Source organism: Anolis sagrei, chromosome 1 (assembly GCF_037176765.1).
Source record: "Anolis sagrei isolate rAnoSag1 chromosome 1, rAnoSag1.mat, whole genome shotgun sequence".
In the NCBI taxonomy this organism is placed as follows: Eukaryota; Metazoa; Chordata; class Lepidosauria; order Squamata; family Dactyloidae; genus Anolis; species Anolis sagrei.
In genome coordinates this window covers 287,773,704-287,790,893 of record NC_090021.1, presented here as the reverse complement: position 1 = coordinate 287,790,893, position 17,190 = coordinate 287,773,704, and the positions used below count along the sequence as shown (strand labels likewise).

At 39.0% G+C, this 17,190-nt stretch overlaps 1 protein-coding gene across 2 annotated transcripts in view; it reads right to left on the bottom strand.

Annotated features, from left to right (window-relative positions):
* Window positions 1–788: 788 nt before the first annotated feature.
* Window positions 789–17,190, bottom strand: part of SPTBN5 (spectrin beta, non-erythrocytic 5) — a 116,762-nt gene continuing 100,360 nt past the window's right edge. Inside the window, exons 55-65 of one of the 2 annotated variants that reach the window (XM_067462835.1) lie at window positions 16,083–16,259; window positions 14,570–14,674; window positions 13,835–14,362; window positions 12,325–12,393; window positions 11,487–11,573; window positions 9,209–9,300; window positions 8,032–8,117; window positions 7,789–7,924; window positions 5,860–5,975; window positions 4,517–4,660; window positions 789–1,177 (exon numbers count right to left, since the gene is read on the bottom strand). In XM_067462835.1, coding sequence (XP_067318936.1) covers window positions 1,029–1,177; window positions 4,517–4,660; window positions 5,860–5,975; window positions 7,789–7,924; window positions 8,032–8,117; window positions 9,209–9,300; window positions 11,487–11,573; window positions 12,325–12,393; window positions 13,835–14,362; window positions 14,570–14,674; window positions 16,083–16,259 — 1,689 coding nt within the window. In that variant the 3' untranslated portion in view covers window positions 789–1,028. The remainder of the gene's footprint in view (window positions 1,178–4,516; window positions 4,661–5,859; window positions 5,976–7,788; window positions 7,925–8,031; window positions 8,118–9,208; window positions 9,301–11,486; window positions 11,574–12,324; window positions 12,394–13,834; window positions 14,363–14,569; window positions 14,675–16,082; window positions 16,260–17,190) is intronic. The other variant, XM_067462836.1, reaches the window with a different exon arrangement.

The following is a 17,190-nucleotide window of genomic DNA, read 5'->3' as shown; positions in this document are numbered from 1 at the left end:
TAGTTAGGGGCAAAAAAAAAAACAAACAAACCTGGGACCTGAGATGTCCAAATACAGACCTGTTGGGCCCGGGATTCCTGCCTCTGTCATCTACACTTGCTGCTTTGTCATGGGATTTTGCAGCCCCCAAGAAGGCTGCCACGGGACTTCCACCGGAAATTTTGGCTTAAAAGAAAACCTTAAGATGCAAATCATTGTATAAGTTCAATTCCTGGGTTATATAAGGTGCAGGGCCATCTGTCCAGACAGGGTGTTGTTCCTGGGTTATACATGTCTGTTCCTGATTGCTGTTATTGTGAAAAGATGTAAAACATTGACTAGGGGGCCACAACTTTGTCCTGGCCAGAGAAAATGTACCATCTGTATGTTTCATGAAGTTTCTGGCACACAGAGAAAGTTTTCATGTACTACTCAACTGGCATCTTCTTTTTAGGAACCGACCAATCAGAAACAAACATCTTAAACCCAGGAACAACCCAGATTAAAAAAATCCCATGATTTCTGTGTTCAGGAACATACAGACATTTGAAGATGCGTATTTTCGGCTCAAAACTGGGATATTACCAAAACTGAAAATTTCACGTTTTTTGCTGTTTTTAGCAGTTGCTTCTGCGTTTACAGGGAATGGCATTTAGCCACCCTCATGTCTGCTGTGGAAGCTCCTAGGATAAAGGTACTGTCTGGACGGGCCCAGAGAGACATCTTCATGTGATTCATAATTGAATTGTATGAAGACAAAAAGGATAAAGTACTACCTTTATTGGCAAGAATAATGATCATACTGAGAGTGATTTAAGAAATTTTTATTCAAGTTCCCACAGTTGCATTTTTATGGGCTTGAAATGTATACAATTTAAAATGGCACTATAAACAGTAATTGTGCTTAATTATAGACAGTGGCTTTCATTGTGCTTTTTGTTTGGAAACACTATCCAATATACATAGTCTTTGTGTTTTATGAACATTTGAAGGCAATGCGGTGGCATGAGGAGAAAAACCCAGCATATCCGGTAATTTTTCTTTTGCTCTTATTTCTTACTAAAAAGTTTTTTAAAGACATTCCTCTCTTTCTTTTTCTTCTGTTTCTTTAAATCTGGCTCTGGCTCTTTTACTTCTGGAATCTGGAGACTGTCATAGCTTGTTTTAAATTCAGTTGTTGTTAGTTCAGCTTTGGCTTCTGAAAAAGATTTTTTTTCCAGAGGTGAAAATGAGGATGACAGAAATAGCCTTAAAAACTGATTTAACTAAATGATTCCTCACAATATCAGCACCACTGCAGATTCATAAAGCTATAGCCATCACTTAATTCTATACTGACATTGAATGTTAGAATCAAAAGTTGATAGTAAGGTTTGTGTTGTGCATAAATAAAATTTAGGGATCAGTCTCTCATATCTGCTCTTATGAAATGATAAAATCTTGGAGTTGGAAGCAGTCTTGAGGGTTGTCTAGTCCACCCCCTTCCATCTTAAGAAACTGGGAAGAGATCTGAGATCTTCTTGTAAATATGCTACCTAGCCATGTTTGTCTTAACTTAATTCAGCATTCCAGGATCCTTTCACTTGTAAGAATTTTGTAAACACTTATAACAGAAAGATTGGCCCTTTGTCTTTGTATTCCAGTATTATCTACTCCAGAGGTGGGGAAGAGGTGAGACTCAAGTAGTGTTGGATTACAATTGCCAACAGATCCAATTGGCAAAGGTAGTGATTTGAAAGATGATTGTTTAACACTCTCTGGAGGGCCATTGTCTGCACTCACTAGCATTTTCAAGACAGGAATACCCCCCCCCCCCAGCCTTCTCTGGAGATGCCAGAGGTTGAACTGGAAGCATCCATATGCAATATATAATTGTATTGTATAAAGAAGCACAGTAGTGTATGTGTGTGTGTATTACAGAGTTGCTGGGAGAAGCCAAAATCAGATATGAGATAGCCTAGGCCAAGCTCAATGTTTGGATTGCCATTCCTGAAGGAGATGAAGCAAAATCTCTACTAGTAAGATGGAGATGCCAGAGGTTGAACTGGAAGCATCCATATGCAATATATAATTGTATTGTATAAAGAAGCACAGTAGTGTATGTGTGTGTGTATTACAGAGTTGCTGGGAGAAGCCAAAATCAGATATGAGATAGCCTAGGCCAAGCTCAATGTTTGGATTGCCATTCCTGAAGGAGATGAAGCAAAATCTCTACTAGTAAAAAGAAAAAAAGAGGTTGCTAGGCCTTCCACCAAGTATCTACTATGAAAACGTGGGACCCAGGAGGAAATGTTATGGAACCAACATAGAATTATATAGAGTTGATTTATGGAATGCATTGCAAATCTTATGGCAGATTGGTTGGTGATTTGTCTGTTTCACATACCTCCTGCATTGGAAAAAGGCCAAGCGAGTAATGAGAACAAGAGGGAGCTTCATGCAAAGGCAGTGTAATCGGAGTCAGACTTTTTCAAGTTATTATTTTACCCTTAAGAATTCAATGTAATATCTAGCCAAGCTTCCTTTTTCACTCTGTTTCTCTTAGTTTGGATTCTTACATTTTAAAGAATGCAAGATGTTAATTTCTCAGTGTCTTGGTTTGCACATTCCACTCTTTTGCATAGATGAAAGAGATTGTACTGGACATATATATGCTGATTAAAATGCATTAGGAGCCCAAGGGCCCTTCCACACAGTCCTATAGCCCAGAACACCAAGGCAGAAAATCCCAAAATATCTGCTTTGAACTGGGTTATTTAATCTACACTCCGATAATGTGGGATTTTCCACCTTGATATTCTGGGATATAGGGCTGTGCGGAAGGGGCCCCAGATGACAAGGTGTGGTGATAAACTTGATCTCTTAAAATGACTCATTTCTAGAATTTTCCCTTCAGAAGGTTTATTTCTGGCTTTGGACCCTTAGGAGATTAAACATGACTAGGAAAAAATATTGCTGGGAGGGCAAAGCTGGTGGGAAAAAGGCACAGAGCATTCTTTGTGCTTATCCTAATGTTAAGCTGCAAATGTTAAATTACACTAATACCTACCCTGCTGCAATGGGATTCAATAGGTATTTGGTCATATTCTATTTGAGCCTTATCCTTAAAACAACCTGGTGCATCCTTCTAAAAGTTGTAGGGAATACAATTAGGACTGAGGCTTCAAGGTGCCTTATCCATCTCCTTAAAGATAACTCGCAATCTAATACCATCACCTGAGGCTACAGTTAAAGGGAATGCCTGGTTTTTACATCATTGTTTGACCCAAAAGACAGCTGGTGAGTGAAGTGGGCAAAGAGGCACACAGAACTCTTACCAACATGTGACAACCGTTTATTTAGCTCATTTATATGCCAGCTTTCTATATGCACCATTTACCATATTTACTCAAATCGAATGCACCTTTTTTTTTTGCTAAATTACATAGCCCAAAGTGAAATGTTTATTGGATTCAATGGTACATTAGAATTGCGCACGTAATCCTGCCTACGCCCTCCATCAAGCTGAGAAGCAAGGAGTCCCAATTGACCTCATTCACGTGGCCTTCAAAACCTCCTCCTCAGTTTTGAAGATCTCATGAATGAGGCTTCAGTTGGAAAACTGCCTCTTATCCATTAGGTCAAGGATGGCAAGTTCACCAGCCTCAGCCTGATGGAGGGATGTGGCTTTCTCTTGCCTATCGGCCAGAGGCAGGAAACACATTACTTTGGATAAGAAATATATTTTTTTTTGCAACATGCACCTTCAAACTTGAGGTGTGCAGTACAATCAATGCCACATTATACTTGAGTAAATATTGTATATGCCACCTTAAGATCCAAAGTAGCATACAAAAGAATGATGGGTACTGTTCCATTATGTGGCCGGAGGCCAAAAGGGGGCACTAGACAGAGAAGAATAGTCCATTTTATGGGGGGGGGGGAGTTGAAGGAGGAAAACAATTTTCCCAATTTTTGCTAGCTATTCCCCCCCTCCCCATTTCATAAATGAGGATTGTTTCCACAAAAGCAACATGGGTGGGGGGAATAACAGAAAATCAGTGAGAAATGGTTTTACTCCTTCAATCCCCCTCTTCTTGTAAAATGGACTATCCTTCTCTGTCTAGTGCCTCCTTTTGGCCTCCGCCCGGATAATTGGATAATACTGAATGATGTGATGGCAATGCCTTATAAAAGTAGCAAGTCTCTTCGGGGAGAGAGGGCAGGATACAAATAAAGTTGTTGTTGTTGTCGTCATTGTTATTATTATTATTATCTGAATTGTTGTTCACTCTTCTTCGCAGAACCTGTCTTAATTTAAGAAAATGAACTGTAATCATCTCTTTAAACCAGGCATGGGCAGACTTTGGCCCTTCAGCTGTTTTGGACGTGAACTTCCACAATTCCTAACAGACTACCAGCAGTTTGGAATTGTGGGATTTGAAGTCCAAAACACCTGGAGGGCTGAAGTTTACCCATGCCTGGTTTAAACTAATGTAATTAATTAAAGGTTTCATTTAGTATCTTGTCCCTACTCTTTTTTGTCTGCTGATGTTACCTTGGTCTTCTTGCCCCCATGTTTCTTTGTTATCTTCTCTGTTAGGATAAGGCTGTAGGTTGAGATGGCTTTCAGAGATATCTGATGGCATAGGTATCAATAAAGTTGGTGGATCAGAGTCTGTAGAGGTCATAGAAGTAGCATCTGAAATAGTTATTGATAACATTGTGAATGGGGAAAGCTACCAGCAAAATACTACAATGAATTCTAGATTCTATTTCTTACTATTCTCTTCAAGTCACAGATTAAGAACCGGGGATTTTCAATTACAATGTTGTTGTGATCAAGACAACATTTCTTCATACTCTTTAGTTTAGATGTGGTCTTCTCAACTTGTTACCATCTGAATGTAGCTTTGTGTGGAAGCCCAACACTTTTATTATAGCGACAGCCAGGAACTGCACAATGAATGACATCATCAAGCATTGAGGAGACAAAAATAAGTGTCTGATGGCCACAAACCTCACAGAGCTAGTGTGTAGCTTGACATCTGACCAATAAACATTTCAAAACATTTCAAACATTTATATCCCATCCGTCTCAATCCCGAGGGGGGAACTCAATAATCCTCTAACTAGCTGATAGAGAATGAAATATTTTAACTCAGTAGTTTTTTTACTCTATCCCATCTTCCTCCATTACCTTCATAATTAAATTTAGTAAGAATTAAACAATATACTGTATATGAAATTCATAAGACACCTGTGAACGGCCTCCAGACAATATGTAAAATGTGCCTGTGGCTGGTACAAAATATTTCTAAATGTGTATTCTACATGGTATTATATGACATTCTCCCAGATTAGACAGAAACTAAGAATAGATATAATATTCTAAAAATATTTTTAAATGGATTTCTTGTGATGGCAATTCCTTCTTGGGAAATCTTGAAAAAGAGTTTTAAGAAGAGGAGACATTTTGCTGTTCAAGACTACTTCTGCACAAAAATGTACTATGCATTTCCTATGCATAAAACAGCATTTTTTCTAAAGAAAACAATATTTCCAAGCTTTCCATACACTTCCTCTTTTTTCTTTTGCACAGATGAAGTCCTGATGTACAAATAGTCTTCAAAAACATATGCAGTGAGAAGAAAAATGATAAAATTATCAGTTCTTGCTAATCAGAATGAAAGTTACCAAGATTTACACCTCCAGTTCAAACAGCCTTAAAACAAAGTATAAGGGATAAAGCAGAATTAACATTAAATAATCTGTGTTGTTTGGGGTGATTCATGATTAAAACAAAATGGAACTGATGCCACCAGAAAGGCTGAACACCAGATAATAAAATTTGGCATATATTAATATAATATAGTATTAATAAAAGGGGGAAAGTATTACCAGAATCCTCAGAATTTTGCACAAAGGCTACGCTAAACCCATGTGGCAATTCTTGTAATGTATGAAGACCTTCAATTGGCTTTTTTCCACGTGTAACTGTGAAAGAAGGAGTTCTCCTGTCAACAAAAAAAAAAAATTAGCAAAATTGGCTGAATCCTTTTGGAAAATTAGATACTTTTCCTACTGCGCTGTGATATACTGTGATTTGAGTTGAAATTTAAACAAACCAGCTACTCCTTAACTATGCTTGAAGAATAATGAACTATTGCTCCGATTAAAACAGTAGGAAAAGGAGAATTAAACATCCTTTGTTTTCTTTCCATAGCTGGTCTCCTTCAATCTGACATTTCTGAACTGCAAATTTATTAAGTGAGTCATTTGTTGATGTAGGAGCTATGTTATTTGTTACAAAGTTCATGGCTGTCATCACCTAGGACTTCACCACATGGAGTGTTTTCCTCATTGTAAGACACTTTAGATCCATTTCAAGGATGAAGTGACATGGAGCCCATCAGATGACATTTGCCTACTTCTGGCCACCATCTTTTGCCATTCATCCGCGAAATGGAGCTGAAGAGTGCTGAAAGGAGGGAGTTTAGAATATGGGTGAAAAATCATGTTCCAAGCACACCAGAGAAGTCGCTAATGCCAAGAAACACAAGTAATGGGACCTGACAGATTTGTCCACGTTGAATTGTTTCAGTGATGTGGAGGAATGGCCATTCATCACTGCTTTGCTTTCACTGCATCTTCTCCTTAATAGTAATCTAGGCCTGAAACTGTGCTCTTGCTACCTTTTAAACATAACAATGGTCTAATAGAGAGAAGGACAGCCTAGCAGGAGGGGATCATGGCAAAGTGGTCTAAAATTGCACAAACATAACGAAGGGAAGCAAAACTTTGCAAGATGATCTTAAAATCACACTGGTATAATCAGGCCCGTAGCCAGGATTTCGATTTGGGGGGGGGGGTAGAGTTTGTTTCAGGGGGGCTGAGTCTGAGTGAAAGAGGGTCTACCCTAGCAAACCTTTTGTATCGTTGCCCCAATACTCCCATGCATATGGGATATATTGAGTATGGTGATCAGATCATGATATGAATAAACATAACAGTTTAAATAATGCACAAGTAAGGCCTTTTCGTGAACCACCATGAGAATTTCGGGGGGGGGCAAGGCCCCCCCCCCCCCCCCCGGGCTACATGCCTGGGTATAATGAAGGGAAGCAATGCCTTGCAAGATAGGATCATTGCAAAGGGTTTAAAATTACACTGGTATAATGGTGGAAAGGAGGACATGGGAAAGATTTACCATGGCAAAGGGGCTTAAAATTCCCCATTGTAATCTTGGCTTTCCTATACTGAAGTTTTCCCTGATTAAAAAAAGTAATACAGAGAGGCTGGAGAAAAGAACTCCCCTTTTGATTGTTCTCAACACAACAATGGGCAAAAACCTAAAGAGAGAAACATGTGTGATGGGAAGACAGAACTTAAAATGGGACGATTTGGGATCTAACGGTACAATTCTCTTTTGTAGACAAACAGTCCCTAATGCTTCTCAAGGTCCATGTGATGAGGTTTTAAATGCTCAAACTAGCATCAATTCAACTATCTGAAGATTCCAAGTTACACCTATGTATAAATGTGAATTAAGTCACAACTATAAACTCAAAGGCTGAAAAAATTGCACTGCTGAAATAAACTTGAAAAAAAAGTTCATATCTTAACTTATTTTACAGAAGAAGTGATGACATTCCTGTTCCACAAACAAGTTTCTCAGCAACATCTTACGCATTGTCTTCATTTCTAAGGTGCCAGCAGTGAATTGCCATTGGCACCTTCAATCATACAAAGCATTTACAAGCTATTTGGTATCTTTGTTGAGGATTTAAGAATTAAGCACGAGTTCAAACTGAAAAGAATCAAATATACCTTGGAAGGAAACTTTTGGTAGCCTGTTTTTCACCAGATCTTCCAGCTGTAGGGATCCAAGGTTTCAGCTGAGGCTTCACTGGATTTGGTGTGTCTAAAAATTCCCTCTGTGAAGAATTCTGAATACCATGATGCTCTTGAAGAATAGTCATAGGAATAAAAGATAATAAAGTGAGGTTTGATTTCTAAACTCAAAATAATCACATGGACCAGAATTGTGAGATGAGGAATGATGAAACTTACCCAACTTACCCCATAATCCTTGCAGCCAATCCTCCATTTGCTTCTGAGAAGGTGCTGCAAAATAGTACTCTGATCCATCACTTAGTCTGTAAGTCATACATGAAAAAAGTTTGTTATTTTAAAACCCTGTTAAAATGTAGGCAATAAAAAGAAGATGGCTTCTGCTTTCTAAAGTTTTGCTTTCCATTTAAGTTTTTCACATTAATTATGTATATGTTGGTATTCTATTAAAGACATAAATCTAGTGTAGGCCCAAATGCAGATATGTATGCTATACCGATGAGATGTTCAATTACATCCATATATCGTGTGAATTAAAAGTTGCAGCCTAGCTGGAATCCAAAACTAGAGGCAGCCTTCTCCTTGGCAGCTGCCCTGGAATTCCAGTTTAGTACTCATGTTGGCAATCATGTCTTGGCATGAATAAGAGGTTCAACAAAGCCTTCACCTTTCCACACCATAAGGAAACCTTCCTCCTGTGACTTGAGGAACAGTCACCAATGTTTCACCATGGTACTCTGAAACTGACATATCCTGTTTCATAGTCTATTGATATTATATCATCAAACTGGCTATGAAAGACACAAGGCTTCAACCCAACATCTCCTCACTGTTACCTAAATATCTGAATTTGGGCCTATGCTAGGTGGCATTTTTACTGCAAAGCCCTGAAGTCACCTCACATCACGATTATGAGTTGCAAGGTAAGCAATTCTCTCTAGTGAGATACACAATGATTACCCCAGGACTGAGGCTACTGAAGGACCTCTGGTGACCTTTGCATGGATGTCATCATTTTGTGTCTAATTACAGGAAAGTAGCAAGACACTTCTGTAATGTTACGTGCTTGCTGTGAATCATGGAATGGTTATGCAAGAAAACTTTGGAGCTTTACAGTAAGTCAACAAGAGTGGGACTTTGAGGGTTGCAGAGGGAGGAAGGGAACACAAAACCCTGCAGCACACAACAAAGGCCATCTGCCCATGTAAGATGCCTATGTTTCTAATGGAATTATTATTGTAATCAAGAGGATTGTGACATCCAGTTTCATAAGTCCCTCTTGGTCCTCATCCTCCTCATAATATCATGAACAAAACATATAACAAATATTATGCAGCAAAATAAAAACAAAAAGTGCACCTCACATTTTCCATGCATGGTCACTGATATCATTTACCTTAAGCTGAAAGCATGTTCTTTCTCAGAATATCCTTTCAGTCTCTCACACTTGGCCCTTGTTGTGCTGAGTGACAAAATTGGAACTGTATTCTAAAAAGTAGAAACAAAGCCTTTCAATTCTGTATTTCAGAAGCAATTGAAGGAAATAGAAAATATGTTTGAAGACCACTTTTGAAGAAAATATATGAATTAAGGCCAAAACAAGAAGTCTTGCTATTTGAGGTAAAGGACAAGATAGTGCCCTTCCATCTGCATCCCATTCAATTTACAGAAATCAGCTGGACCGACAGTTGAAACTTTTCCAGTACTGATGATGTCCTTCCCCTAGTAACTCAGTCCAGCAGTCTAATTGAAGGAATCCAGTGACAGGCCGTGTAGCATATATATTGCTGTCTTCCAACAGAAAGAAACCAGTCAGGGGCTCAGCAGGAACAGGGTCACAGAAACTTGGTAGAGGTCTCGGGTACCATCAAGCCAACCCCTTACTCAGCGCAAGATCTCCTAAACTCTCAGCAGGTTGCTGTTCTGCCTCTTTTTTGGAAGATGTTCAAAGAAGGAGACCCCAACACTGCTCTAGGCAATTGGTTTCATTATTGAATCACTCTTACTGTCAAGAAGTTCCTTCTAATGCTCAGGTGAAACCTACCCTGTTGTAACTGAAAATTATTAGACCAGGTCCTACTCTCTGGGGCAGCAGAGAACAAGCCTGAATCCTCTTTTTTGTGGATACCCTCGAGGTATTTAAAGGATGCAGTCATGTACTCTCTGCACCAAGCTGAACATGCCCAGCTCTTTCAATCTTTCCTTATATGGGTTATTGCAGGTTTTTTCAGGCTGTATGGCCATGGTCTAGAGGCATTCTCTCCTGACGTTTCGCCTGCACTTTGGCAAGCATCCTCTGAGGATGCTTGCCAAAGTGCAGGCAAAACGTCAGGAGAGAATGCCTCTAGACCAGGGGTTCACAAACTTTTTAAACAGAGGGCCAGGTCACAGTCCCTCAAACTGTTGGAGGGCCGGATTATAACTTGAAAAAACATGAATGAATTCCTATGCACACTGCACATATCTTGTTTGTAGTGTAAAAACACTTAAAAACAATATAACAATTAAAATGAGCAACAATGTTAACAAATATAAACTTATTAGTATTTCAATGGGAAATTTGGGCCTGCTTTTGGTAGATGAGATAGGATTGTTGTTGTTGTTGTTGTTGTTATGTGCTTTCAAGTCATTTCAGACTTAGGTTAACCCTGACTGAGGCCATGATAAATGACCTTGGAGGGCCGCATCCGGCCCCCGGGCCTTAGTTTGAGGACCCCTGCTCTAGACCATGGCCATACAGCCCAAAAAAACCTACAACAACCCAGTGATTCCGGCCATGAAAGCCTTCGACAATACATTTCCTTATATGTTTTGTTCTCCATACATCTTATCATCTCAACTTTTTTTTTCATGTCAGGAGCGACTTGAGAAACTGCGAGTTGCTTCTGGTGTGAGGAGCCTGAACCTGCTCCAATCAGTTTATTTCTTTCTTAAAACAAAGTTTCTAGAACCAAATACAATGCTCCAGATGAGGCCTAACTAGCATAGAATATAGTAAGACTATTACTTCGTTCAAATTGAAAACTATGCATCTAATAGCATGCACATTCTTTGCTACAGCATAATTCTGCTGGCTCATGTTCAGCTTCTGGTTAACAATAACTGCAAGGTTCTTTCCACATGGAATATTACTGAGCCCCTAAAACACAGGTATTGAATAAGGGACACAGATATAGAATACTGTGTCTCCTATTTTATACCTGTGTTTTTTTGTGTGTGGCCTAAATGTAGGCTCCTGCATTTGTCTCTACCACATTTCATTTTATTATTTTACACCTAAATTTCTAGTTTATCTAGCATTTGCTTCATAAATTACACAGAGTGTCAGCCTTGATGACAGTAGAAAACTTCTCTCCATAATTCAAACAAATGACCAGGTACCATGACATCCAAAACCACACTGGGACTTTCTGTGCAAAAAGATGAACCACTGTTACAGTACTACATTGGCTGGCATGCTACCTTTTCACTTTTTGTAAAGCGATGATCTTTTGAATCTTTGCATTGTAAGATCTATATGTCTATCAAATAATAAGGTTTGATCAGCTAATATAAAAATGAAATGAAACATATATATATGAAATGTAAACTGTATTTTTAAAAGGCAGTTGCTGGTGGTGGCCATAAACATTAACTGTCTTCAGGAAGAGTTAGAGGAATATAAAACAAATTACCTTAGATGCTTCCTTTTCATCACCATAGAAATCAAGTTTCTGTGTTCCAAGTTTAACATAGTAAAGGTTCCAAGACCTTTTCTTTGGCTACAAAAAATATAGACCAAAGTTAAGAATCATCCAGCTTTAGTCTTTGAGGTGGATCTGTTACCAATAGTTATCCTGTTACTATGATTGCCATGTTGTTGTTCTTGTTGTTGTTTGCTTTCAAACTGTTTCTGACTTATGGCTACCATAAGGTAAATTTCTCATGGAGTATCTTGGCAAGGTTTGTTCAGAGGAAGTCACTTGGGTCCAATGCTCCAAATATTCACTATACTACTTCTTGTCATTTTACATATTTTTATTTTGATTAAACACATTAATCATTCACACTGTTATTCACAATTTGCTTCCCTTTTGGTTAGTAGGATATTGTGTGCGTGTACATGCATTTAGCTTTGCTAGAGCTGGGCTAAACAATTCAGGCAGTTAATACAAGATTAGTCACACAATGTGAGATTTAGAAATGCATTAAACTTTTAAACATTTAAATATTTGTCTTCTCTTCTCCAGGCTAAACATTCCCAAATCTTATCTTCATGAGGTTTGGTTTCCAGACCTCTGTATCTCTTCTCTGGATCTTTCTCTAATTGTGGTGCCCAGAACTGAACACAGTACTCCAGCTTAGGTCTCACCAAAATAAGAATAGAATAGTACCACTGCTTCCCTTGATCTAGCCAAAGTTTGGAGCAATTATTTTTTAGTTTACAGCACCCAAAACCCCCATTGTAACTTTTCCAAGCCCTGGAAATGCCTTTCCCCCCATTCCCATAAGATAAACATAACTCATACTTACTTGGTTTCCTGGTAGTATTTGATCCTTCTTTTCTAGGAACCCCTCCAGGCTCTGGAATGTTGCAGAAACCTGAAATGTACGATATTATTGCAAAAAATTAAACATGATAAAATGTTAAGTCAAGCAGTTTGCAACTCACAGTTAAGATGAAGGGTGCATGAATTTAGCAGCCCCCCATAAGTGCAAGATGTTTACCCCCATGTATCTATTTATTCAGTTTGGAAGAAGCTGTACATGTCTGTTGAACAGGCAAATCAGTTATACTTTTAGTCTAGTACTTCCAAAGGGACGTTGCCATTCAAACCATGGACATCAGAACATTTGTGAATGTGAAAGCCAAGGGATACTTATTGATCCAATTCTCATATTAGACAAAAAAAAATGCAGGCCAATTCAACTGAATTCGCAATTGGAACTGTGGAAACAAATCTTACATGACCATGAAAAATGTCATAGAGCCACGTCCAGAAGTAAGGAGAAAGGAACAGTGTGTTCTAAGACAAAATAACAAGTTATTATTAGGAAAAATAGATAATAGTATTTGTTGAATGATAGTTCTTGTTTTTCCTGTACTCAAACATGTTGACCAGCACCCTTTACAGTCACTCATCCTCATATCACTAATCCACTTTCAACTTGTCATGTGTGTAAATAATTGCAATACATAAATATAAAAGATGGAATTTAATTTTGGGCAAGGAAGGTAAGTAACTTCACTAAGACTGGTGTCACCCAGTACACTGCACCCTGGAGGCGCAATGGGTTAAACCCTTGTGCCAGCTGAACTGCTGACCAAAAGGTCAGTGGTTCAAATCCTGAGAGTGGGATGAGCTCCCATCTGTCAGCTCCAGCTTCTGCAGGGACATGAGAGTAGCCTCCCATAGGATGGTAAACATCAAAACAACAGGGCATCCCCTGGGCAACATCCTTGCAGATGGCCAATTCTCTCACACCAGAAGCAACTTGCAGTTTCTCAAGTTGCTCCTGACACACACAAAAACAGTACACTCACTTTCATACACCTCCTCTAGTGCCAAGCCACATCACAATATTGTAGTTAAAATACCAGAAAAGTTGACAAAATCCAGAAGTAAGGAAAGAAGGGTTTTAGCCTTGTAGGCATATTGATATAGTACATGCCTAAATACCCATTTGATCAAGGAAGCTGAACAAGGCCAATAATGGGGCACTGCTAACAAATGCCAGGTGCTGCAGGCTGTATTTCAGCAGGAGGAAGTGGAAAAACCACCTCTAAGTTTACCTTGCCTAAGAAAAGTCTATGAAATTAACGGGGTTGTCATAATTCAACTGGCTACTTAAGGGCATGTACAAGCATACACATGCATGGATGCATGCATGCACCATGACTCTTCCGACAGCATTGGACTTCAGTTTCCATAATCTCTCTACATCAGTTATTCTATCTAGAGATGATAGTTCAACAACTTGTGGGCCTTATTTTTCCACCCTCAATGTGGGGGTGGCATGAAAACAGATGATAGCAACTAACCTGTGAAATAGTTCCCAATCTCTCTGGAGCTAAATCAGGGTTTACAGAAGTTGAAGTATCAAAGGCTTCTCTACTAGGCATGGTCTTTATGTCTTTGGTTTCCATACTGGAGTGAGAGATTTGTTTCATGTTCAATGCTTCTAAATCACTAACATTTGTTTGTAACAAGTCACTGTTGGTTTGCTCGAATGTCAAATTAGATGGCAATGAAGTCTTAGGGGTTTCCAGAACAGAATCCTGCAGACCAAGTAACTTAGGTGCATTTGTACTACTAGAGTCAAGACTGAATTGCTGAAAGTTCCCTGTGGGATTTTGGTTAGTGGAAACAATGTGCTCCAGGGGTATCTTCAAGTTGGGAGCTGATGATACCAATGGCAATTGTTGAGTTTTCCTTGCATTTGGCAGTCTTGTGTGCGTTATTCTCCTGTCTGAGTATCTTCTTCTTAGAGAGGGGACCTTGATCAATTTTCCCCTCTCTCTTTCTTCATTCTGCTCAAAATCAAGTTGTTTCAGTAGCTTCAATTCAGTCTAAAAAGAATAACAATGTTGCACGAGTGAGAAGGGTGGTATAAAACAGAACGACTGAGAAACACAAAAGAAAAATAGAGAAAACAAACAAATTCCAGTCTGTTAACAAAATTTTTGAACTAAAATATAGTAAAAATTGTAAAATATAGTTCATCTCATTGTGTAGCAAATTCTGCCTCATCATCTAGCCAATTTTTACCACATCACCTTTGTCTTTCTGTTCAGTTGTGCAAACTTCTCCTCTTGGGCCTGGATCATTTTTTCGAAATCTTGATGTTTCTTTAACAAGTGCTCAACATCAGAGACAGAATGCTGGGAAAATAGTAAATGAAAGCAATTACTTAACATGGAAATACCATGAGACCCCTCTCTGCCAAAAAAAAAAGTGAAATAAAACAAAATCCTGAAGGCACTGAGATTTTTCCAAGTCAATTGAGGGGATTAGATGCAAAACTTCATTTGAAAATGAGGAGCCTTATAAAACACATTATTGCTTCTTGTATTAAACACTAAGCATTAGGAATATTTAGTACTTAATCACTTCATGTGATTGCCCCAAATACCCTAAGGGCACCAGATCCTGTCTGATCTTGGAATCTAAATAGCCTTAATTAGTATTTGGATGGGAGAATGCCAACAGGAATCAAATGCTGCAAGCTATATTTCAATGAAGGGACTAGCAAAACTACCTGAGTATTACTTGCTATGGAAAATGCTACAGAAATCATTGTGTTACCATAAAGTGACAGGCAACTTCTTTCTTTCTTTCTTTCTTTCTTTCTTTCTTTCTTTCTTTCTTTCTTTCTTTCTTTCTTTCTTTCCTGTATTTGTATACTGCCTTTCTCAGCCCACGGGCAAAATTCAATGCCCACGATATCATAAATACAATTTAAAACATTAAGAAATAATAAAAACCACAACAATTTGGAGGCATGCACACACAAACACAGACACAACATGGGAAAGACTAGTAATAATAAAATTAAGAACATAAATGCTTGATGCATGGAGTAGGGATAATAATCATTAGTGGTATAGTACATGAGGAAGAGTTTTAAAGTATTCTTTCCTTGCTGCAATTCAGAAAAGTGAAACACATCTGCCACAATAATGTCATTGCTCATTGCATCTTCTGAAATGAAGAAAGCCTGAAGTACGCACATGGGTGCTGGGGGAACCAGATGTGGATTTCTGTGTGAAAAACTATAACTTCAGCTCCAATTTGAGGAACAAGTACTTGAGCCATGTGTTCAGGAGCATCCTGTCCTTTAATTCTTCTTCTTGTTTGATGCTGTGAATTATGGCAATCTATCACAATGTTTTCTTGGTGACATTTATTCAGAGGGGCCTTGCTATTGCCTCCCTTGAACACTAAGGGTGTATGACTTGCCCAAGTTCACCCAGTGGGTTTCCATTCTGAAGCTGGGATTTGAACCCTGGCCTTCCAGAATCCTAGTCCAACATTCAAATCACACGATATTCAAACCACACAGTGCTAGATCTCTCTTTCATTCTACCAGGAACATATTTGCCCTGAGGCATTATTTTGCATCTCATTGTTGTAGACCTTGTAGTTCTGGTAAAAATTGACTAAATTCTACAGGTATGAAGCTTCCTCACCCCTGAAGTTTGAAATGGTAGAAAGCAATTTCTAGGCCAAACAAACTCTTTCTCTAGAAATGGGATGTTTGCATTTAACTTTTTGTTTATCCTCACTTACCCCATAGCTGGGATCTGAGAGAAAGCTCTCTTTGGCAGTCAGCCATGCTTCAGCTAGATCCAGTTCCCTTCTCAGTAACTGGATCTCCCAATTTTCCTCATACAAGTTCTTCTTCAGGTCCCATGATTCCCGCACCTTTGTCATCAGCTCCAACAATTCAGTGAGCTTCTCTTGAATCTAGAAAAAAACATTTCAAGATTTAAACTGATGACGCTGAGAGATGATAAAGGAGGTGTACATTACATTTGGCTTTCACTGTGTAGACTGGATTTGCGACTTCACTGTAAAACTGTTTTAGAAAAGTTGATTCGGTTTTTTGCACAGTAACTGTGTGCGGTTGCAAAAGACACTGAAAGCAATGTGCAATAAAAATTACAGCAATGCCAAACAAAGAGAAACCACACCCCAGAGTCAGACATGACTGGACTTAATGTCAGAGGACAACCTTAAAAACAAGCCTGCCTAAAGGTAAGCCTCTAGTGGATTAATTAACTTCACTCATGGAGTTACTGTTCTAGGGCCATTAAGAAAGCCCTACACTGTTTAGTTCAACATTGAAAATCAATTATGTGGGCATGTGCAATGATTGCCTCCTGCAAACAAACCTAATTACGACACACATACGGTGTTGTGCAGCCTTAAAAAGGTTGCCCAAAGCTTGGTGGCTGGCTGGTCCCAGCCAATCAGAGGGCAACCAAAGGCCACCTCTGATTGGCTGGCCACCCAGCCAGTCACAACTTTCCCACTGCCTAGGGGGCTTCTGGGAAGGAGAAGTCCCCTGCTAGTGCAATAACGGGGGGAGGACACCCACAGCTGCAACATCTCCTTCCAGTAAGTCAAGCAGAGCATTCTTAGGGCCCTTCCAGATAGCCTCTAAATCCAGGTCAAAGAAGTGGTGCAAGGAGATTCCAAAACACAGAGCTCTCAGTCCTGGTAAATAGTGCTCTGGCATCCAGAAAGGCTTGGTTATAGAGGATTTTTCAAAATGGATATGGGACATCTGTCAGAAGTTTTTAATTTTTTAATTGACTCTCATTTTCTTTCAACTGTTTCCACGATCCAGTGCGCATTTTCCATGAATGTCATCTAGCCACCCTCCCCCTTTTAT